The sequence below is a fragment of the Eupeodes corollae genome, chromosome 1, assembly GCF_945859685.1.
Source record: "Eupeodes corollae chromosome 1, idEupCoro1.1, whole genome shotgun sequence".
Lineage (NCBI taxonomy): Eukaryota > Metazoa > Arthropoda > Insecta > Diptera > Syrphidae > Eupeodes > Eupeodes corollae.
In genome coordinates this window covers 263,849,151-263,868,396 of record NC_079147.1, presented here as the reverse complement: position 1 = coordinate 263,868,396, position 19,246 = coordinate 263,849,151, and the positions used below count along the sequence as shown (strand labels likewise).

Here is a 19,246-nt window from a genome sequence, read left to right as displayed (position 1 = left end):
GTCTTATACTTACAAATTTCCATTGATATACCATTCATACCGGCTGCTTTTAAATCTTTAAGTGACTCAAGCGTTTCTTTCAACTCGTTAACTGTAAATTCAGAGACCAGAGAGTCGACTATTAATAATTCATCTAATCCTAATTGATACTTAGTTGACGTTTATTAAGGATATAAAAGAACATTTAAATGCGAATGTATTATATTTGAAGTTTTGTGTGGATAGTAAACCGTTTTCCATTCAGCTCCCTAGCCAGTTTTCCAAAAACCAGCGGAGTTTTTAAAAGATGATAATTGGACTGCTTTGCTTTTGAGTGTATAACTTTTTTTTAGTCTCACAAAGCTTTTTAAACTACTTATTGACTTTTAAACAAGACCACTTGAATAGTCCTTGGGTGGAGTTACAGAAATTCCTCAACCAGTCAAATGATGTTTTTCAAGATTTTTGACATTCTTCGTCAAATTTAGGTTAATTTCTTGTATTTTCTTTATTTTGGCTGGGTCCTTCTTGGGGTGGGTATGAGACTTTAACAATCCGTTCTAACTGGAAAAAGTCCTCGATTTGCTGATTGATTGGAGATGCAAGTCTAGGGATCGTAGATACTCCTGAGCCTAAGCCTCTGTACATTAAAGTTTGGGCAGTAAACTTATAAAGGTTATTTCACCATCATGCTAAAAGTGAATTTAAATTGTCACAACAACAGGAATACCTGCATTACCAGTAACATGTCTAAAATCTTAAATCATACGAAAATGATCCGCTCTTGAGAAATTGTTAAGTTCCTTCTTTAATGATTTTAATGAATTTTAAACATTTCAATTTTTGAAGCATATCAGTGCATTTTTAGTCATGGCATAGTTTTTAAATCTGGTATGCCAGAAGGTGGCAGCCGTACAAATCCTCGCTATTTTTGTATTTCGATGAAACAATAATTTTGTTTGCACTTTGTTTCTGGCTGCCATTTTGATTTTCTTATATATGTTAAGATTTTTTGTTAAAAAAATGTTGAACATTCTTTAATGTGAAATGTATGACACAAACAAAATAAATTTAAATTTTTTGTATTGCCTAATGAAACTGTTGTCTGATTTCTTTTCGTTTTTCTGCTATTTACCTGCTAAAATAATTAAATAAATATTTAAGAATTATTAAGTCTTATTAAACCAATATTATAAAAAATACTTTAAATACATCTTCACTAAAATAAACCAAAATATTTACACAAAACTTTAACTTTGCATTACCTTGTATAAAATAGGAAGACAATTTTTTTATTTTATTTTTGACAAACTTATATAACTTCCTTATCCATTAATTTGTATTATCTTTATTTGCTACTGGTAAAGTTTTTTTTACTAAATACTTAAATATTTAATCTAACTTGACATCATTATTTTGTTTTTGCAGTCATGATGAAGACAAACATAGTTTATTTTAGAATTATGTCTGTCTGGAAGTGAACTTATCCTTGGCCTAAACAGGTGTGAAATTTCTTTTAAAAATTAACATTTTTTGAAAAAAATCTTTATAAATATTATGATATCGAAATATAGTTAAAAATATTTCTGTTGTGATAAAGTCAAACAATATTTTAAATAATACATTTTTTTATTTTCAAATGTTTTTGTTATTTTGTTATTTTTGTATCTAGTTTTCTAAAAATAGTCAAAAATAAATAATTATTTTTTTTATTATCTGAAATTTGTTGTTAGTTATTAATTCAGTTTTGATTTGATATTTCTTTTACGTAAGTAAAAAAAATTGTCTCTTTTTATTGAACAATTATTACAATAAGTTGTAAAGCATATCCAAATTAAATTCACACTTGACAGCAAGAGTTTTTTCAAAAAATTTTACAAATTTAAAAATGTACATACAAAAAATGTTTGTTTCCAAAAATTAAAATCCCGTTCAAATTTCGAAAGAAAATGTTTAATGTATGTTTAAACATCAAAAACAAAACTTTTGACATTTTTTATAATCAATTATATTATTAAGACAATATAAGAGCTTGTGAAGAAGACAAATTTAAATTGGTTGATTAGTTCCTGAGAAAACTGAAAAACAAAATAACGGTTCTATGGTGTTACCCTTATGGAGCAATAAAAAACATAACCTTTTGTATGCGAGAGATACAAGTTAAGAAAAGAAAATGTAAAGAAATTTTGTATGTAATTTTTAGTCTAAAACAAAAAATGAGAATACGCTTAAAGCGAATCGGCTCAAAACTTTAATTTTTAAGTTTGAACTCAATCGACCCAATAGTTTGGGATGTGGAGGCGATGACAGACAGACTGACGGGCGGAATCGAGTGACCAACATTTTTTGAAGTCTCTACCATCGTTATATCATATTTATTTTTGAAAGTGTAAATATTGAAGTCAATATTTTTCTTTGTTCTTTTGATATTTGTGTCTAAAACCATTTCTTATAACTTTTTTATTGTTTTTGTAGGTTTGTTTGTTTTGTTATAAAAAGGTCAGTTAAATTTTTCTAAAAAAATACTAAAAATTAACAAGAATATTTTGCTTATGATGAAATATTTGTATTCCAAAACTTATCTCTGCTAACTAATTTTTACCAATTTTAGTAGCATTTTTTGAAAGTTTTTATTTCTTATGTAAATATATATTGGATTTTTCTAAGAAAAATATAAGAAATTATGAAAAAGTAGTTAACAAATAAGTGCAAAATAAATTAATTCTAAAATAATTTATTGAAGAGACATCGAACATCAATTTTCACCAATTTTGAGTACTATTTTTTGTAGATCTTAATTTGTATGAAAAAAACTGACTCTCGTATTCTTATAAAAAAATACTGAATGTCGAAAATAATATTTTGTATGCAATTAGTATGAAACCAATATCTTTTACTTTGAAATGATGTTCGAGTTGAAAATAAATATTTAACAATTTTTAGTAATGTGGATTTGTATTTTTTTTTTTTTTTAATTTTTGTAAAAAAAACTGTTGATTCAATTTTTCTCAAAATTTGACCAGATTGTTTATTCTTCGTTTTATAAAATTACTAGCTGACACGACAAACGCAGTTTTGTCATATAAATAATTTCTAGAAAATATTTTGCTAGAAATATATAACTAACTCATTGTTAGTGTGTAAGGATGTAGTATTTAAGTGGGAGAGGTATAGAGCACCGTAAACGGTGACAAAATATTAAAATACCAAACCAAAACAATTATTTTTAATTTATTAAAATTAATTCTTTAAAATTATATACATTTCCCTAATTATGACTATACTACAAAAAACCAATATTAATTGAACAGAGTGTACAAAATTTTGTATGATCCCATCTTTTCCCAATACAAACAACTGGACAAGAGCAACACGTATAATTTTCCGTGTGAAAAACTTGAAGTTTCAAATCCAAACCGCAGACAGACATCGTTTGGCCTTGAGACTTATTAGTAGTCATTGTAAATGCCAATCTAATTGGAAATTGAAGGTGTTTGAATTGAATTGGCACATCTATGTGTATAATAGGGATTCGCGGTAATAATATATATTCTTACCTCGGAATTTAAGATTTAGAATAATGGCTTCGATAACAGTTTTTATTAATTTGGTGGTAGTTAAACATTACGAGGCAAAATTACTGGAGATTTAACCTTCAGTTCTAAATTATGCAGTTGCATGTCTGGCAAATCCAATGAGTTCAAAAACTCATTTTAATAATTTACAGCTTCGGTAGGATCACAAATTGTATCAAGATTTGTGTGACACCAAGTCTCCTGGTAACAAATGTTTGTTGAGATTTAATTTACAACCACATTTTCGGCTACTAGAAATTGCATGATTTGTATATTGTAAATGAATTATCGTGCAGAAATCGACCGGTAATTTTATGCATCCAGTTTCATCTGTTGTTTGGGATCTTGAAGTATTTGAAAACCCATATTTACTTTCAGTTGTACTTTTTTAATATTACGCCACAGTGGCGATGATTTTAAGCACACCTTTATCTCATCAGCGTACGTTGAATGCGGAATAACGAAAAGTTTTTGTCGAGTGTTTTGTTAATGCCGCTAAATAGTCGGTCGTTGTTTTTATATCTTTCAATGTCTTGTTCAACGCCTCAAGCGGTTTGTGTGCCTTAGTTTATTCACCCCAGATGATAATTTTACACTGTTTCAACACTGTTGGCATGAGTTAAGCGAGCCTTGGTCATTTTGAATAATTAGTGGAAGTTTAATTACTGAATGAGCTGTTGTGCCTTCATCCAATAAAGTAAATAAATGGCCAATGCGATACCAATATTTGATCCTATTTTAGTAAAAAAATAGGAAATCTTTTCCCAGTTCTACCTGGTGCATCCAAACAAAAGAATCCACCTTGTCCTGCTGAATCCCATACATGAATTAAGAAGCTAAAGATACGCCAAACAGCTGACGTCCCGCCAATTTGATAAAGTGGTATTTCGTCATCCATATTAACCGGAGGAGCTTTCACATTGGTATTTTCAATCCGAAATACAGCAATATCACTGCCATTTGATGATCTTCACTAAACGGCAGAACTCAATATTAATGTGATCATTGAATTTTTAACTCAACAGAGGCGAATATGGAACCACCCAACGGTTATCAATCTCAATGTCTACGCTGTTAATCTTTTTAACAAATGATTGTCCGGAAATTTTGGGAATTCTTCTACGATATGTTGGATATCCATCAACATTTGTGATCGTATCGTTAGTGAAATTTTTCAGAAAACTTTTAATACGCTTTCCATTAGTCATGGAAGGCGGTGGAAAATTCAGATTGCCGCATGGGCCATGGATCCTGATTGTTGTAACAATATCAAACAACATGTGAACAATAGAGGAATCTGGAATTTCCGCAGAAATTAAACTGTCGATTTCCGCAGGACTTATTTTATACTAACCAGACCAAAATATGGCAAACCGCTTTTGCCATTCAATGCTATACATCCATCAACGTGTGGGACCGAACACATATAAATTTCTAATGAAATTTACCAAAGACTTCAATTTTTGTCTGAATACATGTGCTATAATGTCATGACGATGTATTTCATTTTGGGCAGGCAATACTTAAGATGTAAGCTCCAACCATTTCGGATTTCGCGTGAACGCGATAAATAAACACAGCCGCCCATATTCACGTGCGTAAGTCAGAGCATCATGGACATATTCTTGTATACGGCGTGGAATGCCTATGTACGATAATGATAGAATGATAGAGTTACCGTTTCGAGCGCAGTCGGCAGTATTGAAGATAGCGTCTCGTAGGTGAATATATTCTTCCGCACGCAGCTTTTTTTGATTGAACCTCAAGTCTAGTAATCGTTCGGTTTCTATTTAATCATCAAAGTCATAGAAATCATTTATATGACAAAAGAACGTTTGTCGGGTCAGCTAGTAGGAATATAAGAAAAAGATAAAAATCTATTCTCAGACCTATTAAATGTGTATGCAAAATTTTATTGAAATTGGTTAAAAGACGTTTCGGAAGAGTAATGCATACTAACACAGACAGGAAAAATTTATATATTAAATTTTGGAGATTGGATCAGGTTTTGTTAGTAAAATTTTTGAGGTGATAATTTTTTTTTTTTTCGGTTTTTCTGATTTGAAAAAAAAAACACGTTGATTGCTGTGTTTCAAAATTATATCATATTGGTATCATGTCAAATTATATAATATATAATCCAATTTAAGTCGCTAGAGTAATTGATTCGTGAGATTTTTTGGGTTAACCCAAAATTAAACTGCTATGGTTAAAAAAACACAAGTTACATTTTTTTGAAAGTCCTGTCTGCATCTTTCTGTGTTATTATCTGTGTAACGAAATTTCTTTGAAGTCGATATTTCTATTAATTCTTGAGATATGGACGACGAAAAAAGCACACATCGCACACACAGGCATCTCTTTAAAAATCTTTTTATTAGATTCTAGGGACCTTGAAACGTCTACAAAATGTCAACATTTTTAATTCAAGAAGTCTAACCGATTACAACAATTTCCTATGTGAAATTAACAATGGTCATACAAGCATTTATTTTCATTATTTGTTGTTTCGAAACCAAACTAAATTAAACTCCAACCTTATGAAATTGTCTTATAATAATAGTTATGGAAATACAATTTTTGCATTTAATTCAACCCAGTTTTTAAAGTTCTATATTTTGTTTGTATTTTAATCTTTTAATTTTTTAACTTGCATTAAAACCGTTCTAATACATCGGGCCGAATCAAAATGGATATTCTTGCCGGACTAGAAAATTTCGTTAATAAAGTGTTCAGAAATGATGCTCCCTAGCACTTACTTATTTAACCTCAATAAAAAATCCTAATAAAATTAAAACAACACCGGTTCACGACGACAAAAAGCCACTTTCTAAAATCATTTCAAATATTAAACTACCCATATAATCGTTAAATAAACATCAATGAAAAAATATCCTTTCTCACACAAAAGAAATATTATTGAAGAAAAACAAAAAACGCTTCAAGTGACCTTCTATTTGCTCCTTAAACCAATAAACAAAGATTTTCACGGACATTATGGGTATGACACTATCTCTCTCTTTTCGATTATTGCTAAAAAGGATCAACCCCAAACACTTTTGTGCTTACTTTTTCCTCTTTTTGTTGGATTGTTGTTGTTATCCTCATTCGTTTTTTTCTTTCTTTATTCACATAAGGACGATATATTAAGGTCTTCTCAATATCTGCATAATTTTACAATCAAAACAATTCACAGCTAATCCGCTTGGATGCCTCGACACGTGCGTATTATATGATTCGCCTTGACATGAGCCGTACTGTGTGTCTAGCTCTCGCACAATTAAAAGGATAATAGAGTCATGGCTTTAGGTTGGCGAGTGCATCCCTATTCTGATTGTTGCGACGATGTTGATGACGAAGGGTGCAATTGTTGTTTTAAATAAAAAGTATATCTTTTCCAATTTGTATCATATCTATCTTTAGCACCATGTTTCGATAATAAAAAAGGGATTTTCTGGCTTAGTGATTGCATAATAAATAATAGAAAAAAAAAACTATAACCAAAACCACCCTAGCATGATGTCCTTATGAATTAATTATTTCACATAGCATCGCAATTGACAAAAAGAAAGACCTCTAGGATGCGACACAAAAGAAAATATTTTGTTGTCAGACTTTTCACATTCACGAACTAGGACTAGAAAAGTGTTTGCTATTTTTTCCTATTTTTCGTCCTTTTAATTCAGACTCTGAAAAAAAAAACAATGCAATGACAATCTGTTGTGTGTGTCCAATGTGAATGTCATTAGTATGCATCTCCAATCCTAGATGGACGATTGTTAGATGCAAAAAGGATTCACAATTCAAAATAAAAATGTTGCTTTTTTTGAGCAATTCGATGATGATGATGATGGTTAGGCAAAAAATATGACTCTGGACTAAACTTTTATAAGGACATCAGGCCATTTCGAAAAAAAAGCAAAACACACACGATTTTTGAATCCTTTTGAACGACCATAATATTGCCGGCCATTTTAACCATTTGAACGCAATCGAGTGTGAATTGCATGCCAAATTGCATTGTTTTGTCAGATTTTGGTTGTTTCGTCCTTTTTCATTTTTTGAGTTGTTCATCAATCGTCACTATAACAACGCGCTGGAATTATCCTCTTTTCAAAAATGTTTTACTGTATTTTTTGTTTTTGGATTTTCATATGCCAGGACCAGAATCAGGATGGACGTGACTATTATTGCTGACACTTTTCAGTTATTTCGAACAATCATATAGTACATTTGTGGCAGCAGAAAAAGCGGCGTGGTGGCGGTATATGTATATTGATGAATGTGGTTCATTGAGAAGGACAAGAAGGACGAAGTGGGTAGGTTAAAAAAAACGCCGATTTTGATGCATTTTTATGCGATGAATGCATTCTTTTGCAGAAATGTTAATTGATGCTTTATTCAGCAATTATTTCGAACAATCTGTCAATTAATTGTGTACACGCTTTTGTGTTATGATGAGTGCACAGGAAAGAGTTCGTTTTTTTGTTGTTGTGTTGTTAAATGCGAGTTGATTGAGTGTAGGCATTTAATTATTTAAATTTTTTTCCTTATTCATAAAATTTCTTGTGATGATATTAAAATTTATTATATAAATGCAAAAAGTATGTATGTTCCTAAATGTATTTTTATACTTGGAAAATTACGTCAGATTCTTTTTGGGAACGAACCACGAAAAATTATTTCATACAAAACTCTGTTTTTTAATAGTAAAAAGATTCAATTTTTCCGGCGAAATTTCAAATACAATTTTAAGACTTTTTTCCGAATCATACAAGGGAAAAACATTCGCATTTAAATTTGATGTTTTGTTATTATAAGCATTTATTTTGATTGCATTTAATTAATTTACTAAATGCACGTTTAAAAAAAAGTTTAAGGCTCCAGAATTGTTTCCAGCTATTTGTGATGTGTCTGTTAATTTATTTATTTTCTTGCTCCTTAAATAATTAAAGCTGACCCAAATAGATGTAAGTGCAACGTAACATCGTCCTTTTCGTCAACATGTCTTACATATGTGTAGCTTTTGTAGAAATAAGACCTATATCGTATAATCCAACAATTTGGCCATTTTTCAAAATTATTCTTAAAAAATTTAGAATGCGGCCCACACTGATAACTTCAGCTTCCTATATCGTCTGTCAATTTGTCTTGCTTAAAAGTTTGTAGAGTTGGATTAAAAAAAGTTGTTAGTTGAATTATTCTTAAACATTTTAAAATTGCCAACAATATTTTTCTTATAAGCGAATAGTTTTGTAGGAAAATCTAGTTTTTTGTTAAGTATATTTTTAGTCGAAAACAAATTTTTACTAATTTATGAAGCATTTATTAAATTTTTACGAATTGGATGAAAGAAATTAATTTGAGAGATATCAAGAACCGAACATCAATTGAGTAGGTGAGAACCAAAACTCGTCATATCCAACAATTTCGTTTTGTGTAATATGCAAAAATCTTATTACGGCTCATAGAGGGTACTTGGTGAATTTATTATTGTTTCTATATAAAGATTTGCAACTCTGTACGCTGTGATAAAAAGGAAAAATATATTTTATGCTGCTTTTAGAAGTCATTTAGATATTTAATTTGATTATAATGAGTTTTGCTGCAAATGCTTGGAGATGATTCGTTTTGAAAGGAACAATTAAAGAACAATTTTGATACCAACACCCTTAAAAATGTTAAAATAGGTAATTCAATAGAAACACTTTACTTAGGATAAATAATTTTTTTTTCTTTTCTTTATTGCCAAAAATCATTGCATTAATTTTAAAAGAAATAATGTTTGTTTTTAAATTGTGAAGACTTCTTGTTCCTCTTTACATTTTTGTAATAAAAAAGATTATCCATTTCCTTTTATTCACTTCCAAAATTTTTAACCCAGTATTGACCTTATTATCAAGCAATTGTGGTGTTATTAATCTTAAGCTTTTTCCTTTTTTAGTAATAAATTTTAAAACTTCCCGAATCCACTTTATAATTTACTTCTCCTTTGACTACGATATTTTTATTTTGCTTTAAAAGCATGATGCGTTTTGAGGATGCAAAAGGGACGCAAATTTGTTTAAAATTATTTTAACCAAATTTGCGTACTATTTATTATAGATTTCATTTTTATATGAAAAAAAAACGGACTGTTGGATTTTTATAAAAAAAAACTCCTGAATATCGAAAACAATATTTTCTGTAAAACAAAAAGGTTTGAAGAGAATATTTCTAATTTTTGAAAAGCTATTTGAGTCTAAAGTAAATTTTTACCAAGTTTTATTACTGTTTTTGTTAAGTTTTTATTTTTTGTAAAAAACTTTAAATTCGATTTTTTCAAAAATTATTCGAATGGTTTTTTTAGATTTTTATTTTTTATAAAAAACTATAAATTCGAGTTTTCTCAAAATCTTACCAGATATTAGAAACGGTTTTTTTCGTTGGACAAAATTGTTTTGGAGATAAAATCATTATGTATTCGTAAAATTTTCGAGGTGACAATTTTTTTTTCAGTTTTGGATGTTTTTTTAAAAAAAATACTTGTTTGGTATCACGTTACAATATATTATATAAAATGTAATTCAAGTCTCTAGCGTTTTTAGTTCATGAGATATTTAGGGTTAACCAAAGTTTTCAACTTTTTTTAAAATGCTATCGTAAAAAAACCGCCAAGGAATTTTTTTAAGAGTCCTTTCTGCATCTTTATGCATTATTACCTGAATAACAAACATTTTTTGAAGTCAATATCTCTTCTGGTTCTTAAGCTATGGACGACGAAAAAGTGTCGCGAACGTACGGACGAACGAACGTACGTTAACACGCGCACGCACAGACATCTTTCTTAATATCTTTTCTTTCGACACTAGGGAATTTGAAACGTCGAGAAATGTCAAAATTTTCAATATGACAAATCGGACCAATTACAATAACTTCCTATGGGAAGTTAAACAAATAATAAACAATTTTTTTTCGAAAATCGATATCTCGAAAACGGGTCATCATTTTTTTAAGATATTTGAACATAAAACGTTTACTAAGAGGTTCTTAATAACTTCATTTTACAAATATTTTTAAACTTGGGTTAAAAAATTGTTTATATGTAAAATTTGTTTTAAAACTCGCTCCTACGATTAATAAAAACAAATAAAAAATTCAGTTTTTTTTTGTGAAATGAAATGACATTTAATTTTTGAAAACATACTTTTTTTGACTACATTAATGCTTGTTTGTTTTATTTATGAAATTTGTCTGTCTTTTTTAAATTTATAGCAACGGTAAAAAAGCATAAAGGAAATGAAGAAATAAAATTCATGGCATTTTTAGTTGTGGATAACTCCTTTTATGATCCCTTTTCCAATTTGAACCAAAGAAAATAAAGACATTTTTACTAATTGAGATTTCTGACCATTGCTGTAAACGTCGTTTAATAAACAAATTATGCATATCAAAAACTTTTGTGCTGACAGCTGTATAATTGTTTAATGAGTGTACATTACAATCATGCACAAGGCTTTTCCAATAATAAGTTTAATTGTAATATTGAAAAAAAGGAAAACATTTCTTTACAAAAATCAATGTTCATTGTAAACGTAGTAACAGTTGATTTTTACAACAGGCTTCCTCAATGTTTAATGAACATTGAGAGAAATGAATGATCAAAATCTGAATAAATTATTATATTGAAATACATCAATATACAAACTAATTGTTTATCAACAAAGTAATTTGTAAGCCAAGTAATTATTAAGTTAAAGAATACAATATTAATCCTATAGTTAAAGACCCTCTAACCATACGGTGTTCTAAGCCTTTTCCATGTATATTGTTTTTTTTTATTTTTTTTATTAATTCCATCGGAGTTAAGTTTAGACGCAGCATCAAAAGTGTCTTGATCCGCCTTGAACCCGAACTCTTTATCCTTAATTAGCCCACTTAGTCGGAGGCCTGTTGATAATTTTCTCGAAAACTTTGCTGATGCTTGGAAGAAAACTTATTGACCGAGTTGTCTTTTTCGTTTTTCGGGAAAGGATGATATGCATTATTGAAGAGAACATTGCCTCCATCAGTAAATGTGTTAGTAGAACGTTGGATAAACCATCGACACCTGCTCACTTCTTGTTTTGTATTAAGTTAAAGATGAGCTTAATTTTCTTTATTAACAAGGACATGGTCGAATTTCCTCATTGAACCGCATGAGATCAGGGTTCCCAGATCGCTATTGTGTCATTTCATTTCGAAGCTTAATGATGATAATTTTTAACAAAAAGATTTAAACAAACAACAGTAAAGAAATTTAAAAAAAATATAATATCAGCCAAATGACTATAATGGCTTGCAACATAAGGTTCCCTTTGAATGCAATTTTCAGAACAATGTATGTTTTTGCGGCTACGTGCCCTCGATAGCTTCATAAATTCCATCTTTAAGATTTTGAATCAATTGTGGAGTATTAACATTAACCTTATGTTTTGCGTTTTCCCAAATAAAGCATTCTAAAGATGTTAAATCACAATAGCTTAGTGGTTAAAAAACAAAAAAAATATGAGAGGTTCAAAAGTGACAACAGCCCAAATAGTTGATATTCAACATGAAACTTCTTAATAAAAGCACCTGGGAACAATTTGCTTTTTCTATAATATTTTAAAAATTATAAGCATAATCTTTTTATCACATATTTCATTCGCATAAATCCGTTAAGGATCGAATTAAAATGAAAAAAAGAGTTTGGGACTGGAAACTTCCCAATCCTGTTAACAAAATATTCACAACAACATTTTGTGTGAGATAAATAATTCAAAATCAATATCTTGCTATGCTTTCCTAACACTTGAGTCGAAAACTATTTCATTTTCCCGTTGTTTCTTAATTTGTTGTGTTTTGTTAAAAATGAATTCAGTTGATTTTTTCTAAAAAACAAATACATAACTAGAAATTACCAAGAAAATTTGCATATGATGAAATATTTTAATTTCAAAATCTATTTTTGATAACCAGATTTTTAGTGGAAAACTAACTTTAGTATTATTTTTTTAAATTTGTTATTTTAAGTAAAAAAAAAACGAATAAAATCATTTTTAAGTCAATACCCTCTTTATTCACGTGGTATAGGGAATGGAAAAGCTGACTGTTGGATTTTTATAACAATTATACTGAATATCAAAAACAATATTTTTTAGTTTAAAGACAATATTTACACTTTTTTAAATATATTTAAGTCCATATCAATTTTTACTAACTTTTATTAATGTAGTTTTTTAAGTTTTAATGTTTTGCAAAAAATTGTCTATTCGTTTTATTTTTTCAAAATTATGCTTAATGTCAGAAACGTTATAATTCGTTTTAAAAAAAAAATTTTTAAGTGAAATAATTTTTTTTTAATATTATTTTTTTCAGTTTTTTTGATTTATAAGAACGCGTATAATTAAAAAAAAATATACTAATTTGGCATCACGTCACATTATTAATATAAAAATTAATTTAAGTCCCTAGCGCTATTGATTCGTAAGATATTTTGAGTTTGTCAAAACGTTATTTTTTTAAATTTCTATTATTAACACCAATCACCAATCAAATGTCTTTTCTGTATTGAAATTTATTTGAAGTCGAAATCTCTACTAGCTCCATGTCTATGGACGTCGAAACAAGCTTCATGAACTACGGGCGTACAAACGTTCACACAAACATCTCTCTAAAAATCTTTTATTCAGATTCAATGGACCTTAAACATCAAGAAATGTCAAAATTTTCAATTCTACAAATCACACCGATACAAAAACTTCTAAGGGTATTTTCATTTTGATAAAAATCCCAATTTTTAACATCTTTACATTTAAATCAATCTTTGTAAAGAAAAACAACAGTTTATGGTTTTATAGTATACTTATTCTAATATTTTATTGAGTTTCATTCAGGTTCTTATAATAATAATAAATGCAATTATACAATATAAATTAAATCACTTAAAATCTAGAGAAATTTCAAATCATTTCTGATATAGAAACGTGTTTTTGGCAATGTAAATCCATTAAAAGCACTCGATGTTGGAATTGTATAAGCACCCATATTTGGAAAAGCAATAAAATCACCATCTTTAAGATTTGGCAAGTTTACATTATCACAAATCTAAAATTGAAAAAAAAAATATTTGTTAAACATTATTTCAATCATTTTTTTAATAAAGACAAACCTTATCACAAGCATCGCAAGTTGGTCCCCAAATTAAACTACTAAACTTCTCACTGTCTGGACTCTTGAAGTGAATTGTATCAATTTTAATGTCTTCATATAAAATACAATTGAATGTTCCATAAACTCCATCATTAACATAATACATGACTTTTTCCAACTGGCCATCACGACTTCTCAGCTCACGTTTTGAATAGATTTTACAAATTGTCGTGTAAGCTGTCGATACGAAGTATCTTCCTGGCTCAGCAATTATTTTAGCTTTTACATCACTCATGTATTTACTTAGGGATTTATTGACGATTTCAGAAATCTATTCAAGAAAAATTAACTTTATTCAGTTTAAAAGAAAAATAATGCTGGTAAACTTACATTGGCAAACATTTCATCATCATCCCCAGGGAATCCACCACCAATGTCAAATAATTCCATCTTGTGCTTGATTAAGTTTCCGGTTTTGTATAACCTACTTCCTGTGCAAATAGCTCTCTCATAAGCTGGCAAATCACCACAACCAGATCCAACATGGAAACTTACTCCCTTAACCTGTAAATAAATGAAAATAATATTTCATTATCAATCTATGAATGAGTCGATTTGCAAAGGAATTGAATTTCAATAAATTCACGAATTCGGAAAAGAATGGGAACAAAAATGAGTGCAATATGCAATAATGTCAAGTGAATGTTAAATACTGAATTTTAAGGCCCAATCTTAAAGTCAAGTCGATTATTGATATTTAAAGGTTGTATTTCATTGTTGGCTACAATTTGTTATGAATGAGTAATTGGCCGTATTATTTTTATCTGCTCAAAACTGCTTCGCAAATTCAAAAGGAATACTTTTACAACACTATAAAGTTTTTATAGGTACGAGAATTTAAAGATTTGCAATTATTATATCCAATAAAACTATTTAACTATACATCGGCTAAAGCTAAACATTAATAAACCTCATTATGAAAGAACAAAAAATTGAACTACTGGTAGAAATAAAAGTTAGGTATGAAACAATTCTTATCTCAAAAAGGAACACACCCTTTTTTTCGCGACCATTCACAATTCACAAAACACAAATTATTTCACTAGGTTTTCGTGATCTTCATATACACGTAGGTGAATGAATATTAACAAAATCTACCTTGTGAAACTTTAAGATAACGATGATAATATTTTATATATTTTGTTGATAAGCTATTAGAAGAAATTGCACCATACTAGGTGACATGAAGAAAAAAGAATATATTCTTATCATTCGTTTTCTTAATTTTTTTCAATATCAAGGTAATCATATAATGTAGATTGCTTCTTATTTGAAACGTTTAGGAAAATTAGATTATCTTATCGTAGGTAGAATTTAATTTTAATTAAAACAGATCTTTAATCACTACATTCATGTCGCATCAATTTTTTTTTTCAAGAGCTCAAGAGCAATATCCGGTATTTTATTTATAAGTTATAATAAATTGATATAAGATTCAATATTTTTTGTTTCCTTAAAAATAGAATTGATTTAATCAAGCTCTCATAAAAGTTTGGTAGGGATCAGCTGGGTTTTTTGATTTTTATATACGATGAAAAATGGCAGGAAAATCATGATATTTTAGCATATAACAAACAAAATTAGAACAAATATGACATGCAAAATAAAATTGGCTAAAACACACAATCTTGTGGTAAAAGTCAATCCAACTAGAACCATAAATCCTAAAGTGAGCCCAATTATATGCAATATTATTATATTATTGAAAATTGGAGTCTGTCTATTTTTTTCCCAAATTGAAATTGGTTTTCCCAAATATGTGTAAATAAATACATTTTTGTTAGAATCGAATAAAGAAACATATTAAATACAGCAAGTAATAGATATTTTGAAAATTTTAGAGGAAAAGTCTTAAAAGTGCCAGCATTGCATGCTCTCAGGATGCAGGATAAATTTGTTGTACCTAGAAAGCTAATAAGAATTTTAGACTATGCTAAAAATGTATTTGCTGCGTAGTTCGAAAAATGTTCCAAAGAAGTGTTGGCCCTTCGCTATCAATACGAAAGTTGACTCGTATTCTTTTCGATCTTATATCTACATCAGATATCGACAATTGGATCTTAGGATGTTTTGAAATAGATTATTTGAAGTAGTATTTCCTCTTTTGACAAAATATATTTAAACTGTCCATGTCTTGTCATTTCCTACATTACACAGCACTTTACGAGATTTGTATCTCTTTTCCTTCTATTTCGGATAAGAGATAAAAACACAATCATAAACAATTTACAATTTTATTTAAAAACAATTATAAAAAAAGTAACAGATAAGCGTTACGAATATGACAAAGCATTAATGTTTTAGTACAAATCACGAATTCTCATCTATAAGTATTTTAATTTTTGTATCGATCTTATTATACGAATGCTAAATACATTTTTTGAAGAGAAATTTCAATAATCAAAAAGGAAAATTAGCGGAATATATTATCATATAAATAAATAGTACTTTTACGCCTAGAGTACCACAATTTGTATTTAATTATTTCCTAGAGAAATTAAAAATACTGCATAGTTCTAGTATTAATTTGTGGTTGGACGTGATACGAACATGATTACCATTTTGACGTTAAAAAAATTAACGCCATCAGATTTTTAATGTTAAACAAATTGAGAAAATATCAAAAAACAAAGATTAAAACTAAAAGAAAAAATTGAAGAATTTTCTACTTTACAATAAAATGTCATTGCAAAATGTTGAACCACTTTTCCAAACACTGAATTTTCAAACAAAATACAACTTTTTAAAAATATTTGGCAATATTTGATAATTGCTGTATTTTTCAAAGCTAAATCTACAACTTGCCTAGGTTCATATTTCATAAGAAATAAATAAAGAAAATATACTTACATTAACATTAAGACTCTTAGCCAGAAGCATCAAAGCAGCTCCATCTTCTTCAGCATTACAACCAAATTTATTACCAAGTAAACTTAATGCCTTGTTTGCATCCGAACGAAAACGTACAACAACACTAAAAAATACAAATAAAAAAAAAACAAAATTAGAAACTACATCAAATGTAAATTTATTGTTTTTTTTTCACTTACTTTGATTCTGGATAATGTTTAAATATTTTATAAATTTCAAACTCATTGTCGACAGTACTATCTGTTACGTTGTTAGCTTTTGCATATTGAATGTGAGAAATTGATTTCATTGGATTTGCAAAAATAATTTTTTCCGAATTGAATCCTAAGCTCAGAACATGTTCTATTTCAGTTTTTGAAGCACAATCAAAACCAGTTCCCAATTCTCCAAGAGTTTTTAAAATAGGCAGCTCGTCATTGCATTTGATAGCTAAAAATTAAATTATATTTTCATATTTAATTTGTAAAATTTTGAAAATTAAAAAAATTGTAAAAATTCATACAAATGTCGAAAATATGTGATTATTTTGAGTTTTAATGAAAATATTGCAAATTCAAAAATTGAAAAAGAGAGAATACAGTTTTGAACTTAAAACTAAAATCTTAAAACATTAAAATTCACAAAATTAAGATAGAACAAATATCATAGGATTCTCGTAAACTCAGCCAAAAATTGTACTCACCATAGTAAGGCATAATACTTGGCATCATCCTCTTCCATTCATTGTATTTACTGACAATGCTTGACAAGTCACAAATATTAATGGCTGCATCCTGATCCCTTAGACTGCATTCATCAATTTTGGATTCCAAGTCGAATGATCCTTGGTAAACTTGGATGGGTTGAAGTTCTACTGCGGTACACATTTTTCAAATTTATTTTTTAATATTTCTACTTTTGAAAAAAAAACACACTGTTTTCAAACTTTTAATAATAATTTTTAATAAACTTTGAAAAATTAAAATGTTTTTTCTTTTTTAATGCAACTCTGTTAAGAACTATTCTCTAGCCAGGGCTAACGATGAATGTTACTTTAAGTCAGTTAGACTCGTAGTTTTATCAGCTTGGATGTACCTGCCTTATATGTAGGTGCTTACCTGGTTGTATTAAATTTTATATTGCTCTATTATCATAATCAGCATCGTTTTGTTGTTGTTGATTTTTTTTGTTGTTTTGTTTATAATTTTTGATATCAATATAACTCAATACAATTAAAGTTCAAAAATATTTGCAACAACACAAATACCACAATAAAAAAAGAAGGAGGGGTAAATTTAATTCAGAGATTTAGCGAGAGGCTTTAGTCTAAAATATAATTCAAAGTCAATGTACATATTTTTCGTGACAGTTAATTTGAACATTGACTTTGAATTTATTTATTTACCTACCATAGCTATTATATCTAAGAGTGTTATTAAAAATATTATAATCTGTGTCATTCTACAAAGACTATTATGATGAATAAAAACAAAAAAAAAAAACAAAAACAGAAAAATAAAAAGAATCTAATAAATCAAATAAATATCCAAATTTTCCAAATTTTTTCTTAAGACCCTAGGTACGGGTAAATAAACAATAAAAATTTGAGCAATCTTAAAAAATGTTCTTATACATTGTTGTTGAAGAAATTGCGCTTCAATCAGGAAATCACAGAGGCATAATATTGTAGAAATAAAAAAAAGGTTATTACAAATTCTTGTTTTTGGCAGAAATTTGAGTAAATGGCCTGATTTTCGATTCAATTTTTTTGCACACTAATTTAAAGACACAAAATAATAAACAATTTTGTTTTTATTTTCGTAAATCAACAAAATATGGTTTATTGGTTTCTATTTTAAAAAATGTATATGAGCTAATTTTAAATAAGGACCATATTGTAAACTTATAAATAAAAATCAAACTGACGAAAATAAAAGACATGTTTTTGTATAATCTTAAATTACTCGTAAATGAAAACAATAAGATGGAAATAAGATATTTAACTTTGTTAACTTCCCATGGAAAGTTATTGTAATTGTAGAATTGGAATTGTTGACATTTCTTTTCGCTTCAAGGTCACTAGAATCTAAATCAAAGATTTTAAGAGATATGCCTGTATTCAGTACATATATTAATTCAATCCATAGTTATTAATTTCAAATATAACAACAGAGAAAGATCCAGAAAGGTCTTTTAAAAAATGTAGGTTTGTGGTTTTATTATTATACTAATTTAAAAAAAAGTTGTTTACCTAATAAGCCTAGTGACTTCAATTAAATTTTATATCAAATAAAAAGGATGCGAAACACACTGATAACATATCATCTCGTCTGTCGATTCGTCTTGCTTAAAAGTTTGTAGGTTTTCGTGTCGGGTTAAAAAAGTTGTTAGTTGAATTGTTCTTAAAAAATTCCTAATTGCCAACAATATTTTTCATATAAAGAAATAGTTTAGTTTGAAAATCTAGTTTTGTTAAATAGATTTTTAGTTGAAAAAAATGTTTTACCAATTTAGGTAGCATTTCTTAAATTTTTACAAATTGGATGAATAAAATTAGTTTGAGAGATATCAAAGAACGAACATACATTTTTACCAAATTTGGAACACCCTATTTTCTGTAAAATAAAAAA

At 28.3% G+C, this 19,246-nt stretch overlaps 1 protein-coding gene across 1 annotated transcript; it reads right to left on the bottom strand.

Moving 5' to 3' along the window:
* Positions 1-13,399: 13,399 nt before the first annotated feature.
* Positions 13,400-17,704, bottom strand: LOC129942036 (ornithine decarboxylase 1-like). The gene is made up of 6 exons (XM_056050831.1): positions 17,320-17,704; positions 16,817-17,066; positions 16,617-16,740; positions 14,097-14,270; positions 13,726-14,037; positions 13,400-13,661 (listed from the first exon to the last, which is right to left on the bottom strand). The coding sequence occupies exons 1-6, from the start codon at positions 17,501-17,503 to the stop codon at positions 13,506-13,508; spliced, it is 1,200 nt and encodes a 399-aa protein (XP_055906806.1). The 5' UTR covers positions 17,504-17,704; the 3' UTR covers positions 13,400-13,505.
* Between the last annotated feature and the right edge of the window lie 1,542 nt (positions 17,705-19,246).

What these genes read in the sequence shown, in the direction of transcription:
- LOC129942036 (XM_056050831.1), bottom strand. Translation starts at nt 17,503, where the DNA reads ATGTGTACCGCAGTAGAACTTCAACCCATCCAAGTTTACCAAGGATCA. An exon ending in AAGTATTATGCCTTACTATG is followed by an intron (nt 17,067 to 17,319) that starts GTGAGTACAATT and finishes TTTAATTTTTAG; the next exon opens with CTATCAAATGCAATGACGAG. An exon ending in AAACATTATCCAGAATCAAA is followed by an intron (nt 16,741 to 16,816) that starts GTAAGTGAAAAA and finishes TGTATTTTTTAG; the next exon opens with TGTTGTTGTACGTTTTCGTT.